This window comes from Palaemon carinicauda, chromosome 6, assembly GCF_036898095.1.
Source record: "Palaemon carinicauda isolate YSFRI2023 chromosome 6, ASM3689809v2, whole genome shotgun sequence".
Classification (NCBI taxonomy): domain Eukaryota; kingdom Metazoa; phylum Arthropoda; class Malacostraca; order Decapoda; family Palaemonidae; genus Palaemon; species Palaemon carinicauda.
Window position 1 is genome coordinate 124,330,595 of NC_090730.1, and position 5,000 is coordinate 124,335,594.

The 5,000-nt window shown below is 31.9% G+C and overlaps 1 protein-coding gene across 1 annotated transcript in view; it reads right to left on the minus strand.

Moving 5' to 3' along the window:
* LOC137643217 (DE-cadherin-like) overlaps positions 1-5,000 on the minus strand; it is a 202,783-nt gene that overhangs the window by 69,542 nt on the left and 128,241 nt on the right. Inside the window, exons 18-19 of the mRNA XM_068376065.1 lie at positions 4,194-4,355; positions 863-987 (exon numbers count right to left, since the gene is read on the minus strand). Of these exons, the coding sequence (XP_068232166.1) occupies positions 863-987; positions 4,194-4,355 (287 nt within the window). The remainder of the gene's footprint in view (positions 1-862; positions 988-4,193; positions 4,356-5,000) is intronic.

Below are 5,000 nucleotides of genomic sequence, written 5' to 3' on the forward strand. Positions count from 1 at the left end.
AAAATTATTCATAGGGAAAAGAATGTCATTTCATTTTCATTTTCCTTAGGTATGGGCGTTGTCTGAACAGCTAAATAAAATCACCTCAAAAATGTTTCTAATTGAGATTATTAGTTTCAAGTTCAACCGACACTCGCTACAAATATGCAAATTCTAGTATAAACAGTATTTCTTGTGCAATGTCTTATAAAACGAAATCCACAATTTCATAAATTTCTACATAGCATCCATTTAATGGTAAGTAAAATCTGACAGTTTTATCATCAATTTAGCAGTAAGTAAAATCTGAGAGTTTTATCTTCAATTCAATGGTAAGGAAAATCTGACGGTTTTATCACCAATTTAATGATAGGTAAATTCTGATAGTATTATCATCTACGTTAACTTAACGTAAGTAAAATCTGACAGTTTTATCATCAACATCAACTTAATGGTAAGTAAAATCTGATAGTTTTATCATCAATTTATTGGTAATTAAAATCTGAGTTTTTTCATCAATTTAATAATAAGGAAAATCTAAGAGTTTTATCAGCAATTTAATGATAAGTAAAATCTGACAGTTTTATCAGCAATTTAATGATAAGTAAAATCTGACAGTTTTATCATCGATTCAATAGTAAGTAAAATATGACGGTTTTATCATAGATATAATGTTAAGTAAAATCTGATAGGTTTATCATCAATTTAATGGTAAGTAAAATCTGACAGTTTTATCATTAATTTAATAGTAAGGATAATATGAGGTTTTTATCATCTTTATCTGAGTTTTATTCTTGAGACATAAAACCAGAATATTACTCTAACGATAGATTTTGCATAAACAATACATTAAAGTCATGGTCATAATCACTATGATACTCACATTCCGATCATACACCGGATGGTCGTAGTCCAGCACTTTGTTGACGAGGATCTCGCCCGTCGCTTCATCGACCCGAAACTTCTGTTCGCCGTTGCCTTCAACGATCTCGAATTCGAAAAGGTTCACTAATGGGGCGGGGGGGGGGGGGAGAAAATGAGAGTCATATTTCAATACTGAAGTTTGATAAGTCAGTGTAGATGCGCTACTCATTCATTTCTATCATTATTTTCTGTAGTCAAGAATGTGAAGGTGGCTGCAAAGGTAAATGCAAAGTTATTTTTATTTTTATTGTGTTAGCAAGTAGTTATGTGCTATGGCTGTTGTATATTGCTACAAAAATTAAATTGAAAATTGTTCATGCATACACACACAGACACACACACACATAAACACACACACATAAACACACACACACACACACACACACAAACACATATATATATATATATATATATATATATATATATATATATATATATATATATATATAGATATGTGTTTATATATATGCATAAATATGTGTTTACGCACACACACTCACACATATATATGTATATATATGTATATATATAATATATATATATATACATATATATATATATATATATATATATATATATATATATGTATGTGTGTGTGGTGTGTGTGTGTGCATGTATGTATATGTGTGTATGCAGGCAAAGATCCACAAATAGTAAATGAAACAAGGTATAAATCCTGACTTTCTCAAAGCTATTCAGAAATCTTCTAAAGCATCTAGTAAACATCCAAGAGAAGGAGAAACCAATGTGGATTTGTACATTGTTTCAATTGGTTTTCGGTTTTAAAAATCACATGTTCATGCGAGTTGAAAATATCCTCATGTGTATATGCGTGTGCGTGTAGATTTCATAGAAGGGACTTTAGGCTATATAAACTACAGTAATTTTGAGATGATTAATAAATGGAGATGACAGAATTTTATAAAAAGCGTTATGATATAGAAAACGCGAAGACACATTATATGTGGTAAGCCTGTAGGGGGCATGTATTAATAATGCAGAACTATTCTGATGTCAGATAGTATTTGAAAAGGCTTTTTTATCATCATAAAAGAGCCTTTTCAAATACAAGTCGAAAGATAAAATTTGCATTTTCAAAGAATGTAGGTTTTATCTGATTAACAAACTGAAACTGACTAAAAAAGAACCCCCCTTTCTCCCAAGAACTAAAAGGCTGTTGAAGGAAAGCCAAAACTTGGTGTTAATCCAAACTGAAACATAAATATTTAAAATAAGTTTGTAGAAATATCGTGAGTTTTAAATTGCCGCCCAATATAAATGTCCCCGCGGTTCGAATAAAACGACAGACGGGAGGAGTTCTGCAGTGGTGCCATTATATCCTCGAATGATAGTTATATTGTGGACCTAAAAGCTAAGGTTCTGGTTTCTGATCTTAGAAAGCAGGTGAAATGGAAGGTGGCTAGAAAATAATGGAAGAGTATTTCTCATTCAGGTTTTGGTATATAATCCCATAGGTTGAATTTTTAATATATATTACAAACATATTATTTGTTCCGGTTTAAGTCCATTTACAAAGTAAATGTGGTGCAAGACTTCATTATCTTCTTGATTATGGTCACTCTCATTTTTGTTATTATTAAAGCCGGAAATAATATTAATACTAAAGGGTACCTGACACTTGCACGCATTCGTGGCACGCACTGGCACGCATTGATGCACGAACTCGCGTGAACGAGTCGTGAAAATGTCGTGAAGAGTGCTGGAACTCGCGTGCCAGAGCGTACCAATGCGTGCCATGCGTGCCCAGAACTTTGAAATGTTTTGAAGTTTGTGGCACGCATTGGCACGCACAAAATAGTCGTGAAATAGTCGTGAACGATGCGCCAACTGGAGTGAACTGGAGTGAACAGTGCGGAAATGGCGTGAACAGGAGTGAACGATGCGGGAAGTGGCGTGAACTTTATAATGAAGAGAAACAAAAAGGAAACGAAAAAATTAATGAAAAGGAAAGAAAAATAAACCTAATAAATTTTTATATTTGCTGTTTTAATGTGAAAAAGAAATGATATCTTATTTCAAACTATTTCTATAACTTTATAATGAAGAGAAACAAAAAGGAAACGAAAAAATTAATGAAAGGGAAAGAAAAATAAACCTAATAAATTTTTATATTTGCTGTTTTAATGTGAAAAAAAATTATACCTTATTTCAAACTATTTCTATAACTTTATAATGAAGAGAAACAAAAAGGAAACGAAAAAATTAATGAAAAGGAAAGAAAAATAAACATAATAAATTTTTATATTTGCTGTTTTAATGTGAAAAAAAAATATATCTTATTTCAAACTATTTCTATTACTTTATAATGAAGAGAAACAAAAAGGAAACGAAAAAATTAATGAAACGGAAAGAAAATTATAAACCTAATAATTGTTTATATTTGCTGTTTGAATGTAAAAATAAAATGATGTCTTATTTCATGCACACACTTATTTTCCTCTATTACCAATCAAGACCCAAAACTTTTGTTTTGAATAAAGATGAACTGAAAAATAAACCCAAGAAATTTTTAAGTTTGCTGTTTGAATGTAAAAATAAAATGATGTTTTATTTCATCAACATACTTATTCTTCTTTATTACCTTAAAATGAAGAGCAAAACAAATTTTTTCTGTTTGCTGTTTTAATGTAAAAATAAAATGATTTCTTATTTCAACACACTTTTTTCTCTATTACCTTAAAATCAACAGCCTAAAAACTTTTCATGTTTGCTGCTTTTAATGTTAAAATAAAATGCTCACTTAATACTTGTACATATTTTATGTCTGCTATTTATATGTAAATCAAATGCTTTCTTATTGAAACAAAAATAAAGGGCAACAAAAAATACAAACGAAAAAGATACGTTTCTTCTCCTCAATGCAATGGTGTCTCTGACAGAAAGCATTGTTGTCTCTTCCGAAGCCAATCCAAGAATGTCCTCGGGTTGAAGAGGCCCTGTTTTTATATGGAGTGAACGATGTGCAAACGATGCAGAATGATGAGCGAACTCGCGTGAACGTGTCATGAACTTCTCGTGAACTACGCGTGAACATCGCGTGAACGTCGCGTGAACGATGCGCGAACTGGAGTGAACTGGTCGTGAACAGTGCGGGAAAAACACCAGTGCGTGGCAAAAAGGTAGGCTTAAAACTAGCCTACATTGTAACCAATATTTGCTTCTACACGAAGCCTTAGACAATGGAGTAAGACAGCTAGGAATAACATTTAGCAAACGATAGAAAATGTTATAAATGAGATTGTATCAAAATCCAGCGCACAAAACCTTACCGACGTCAGAGTCATTAATGGCCAGCTTGATTCCCGTAGACTTTCCAACTTCTCGGTTCTCCGGCAATGCCACTTCATAGATGCCGTTCAGGTAATCGAAGACGGGCGGAACGTCGTTCAAGTCTTGCACCGTTATCCAGTAGATCGTCATTCGCTCGTGGGCTGGAGGAGGAAAAATAAGGAAAAATTAGTATATCAAAATTAATCATGAGATGGTTTAAGTCATCCTGCTTCCCACCAATCACTCAGTTCAGGCATTCTTTATAAATACTTGATGCCTCTCTTTCATGAGATTGAATATAAATAAAAGGATTGGCGATACAATATTTTTTGTGTTCTATATGTGATTCTTCCGTAATATCCTTGGCTTTAAATGAAGCACTTATGTAAATGGAATTCCAAAACTATTTTCTATCGCGTGAGAGTAATTGAAATTATGAAGTGAGTATAAACACAATCCTTTGTAGTGCGGTAAAGGCAGAAGTACACAATGTTACATGTACGGTATTCTTGGATGCTGTGTTATCTGCAGTTTACAAGTACAGATATTATAGCATTCGCATTACACAGGTATAAAGATAACTTATTTCGTATAAAAATACGAGATGATACAAAATATTATAACTTCTGAAACTGAGTATATATATATATATATATATATATATATATATATATATATATATATATATATATATATATATATATATATATATATATATAAAGACAGTGTTTTGGATAGTTTTGCCTTGTTGGGCGTCTTCTCTGAAAGCTCAAATAAACCTGTCACTTCCAGAATCCCTTTTTATT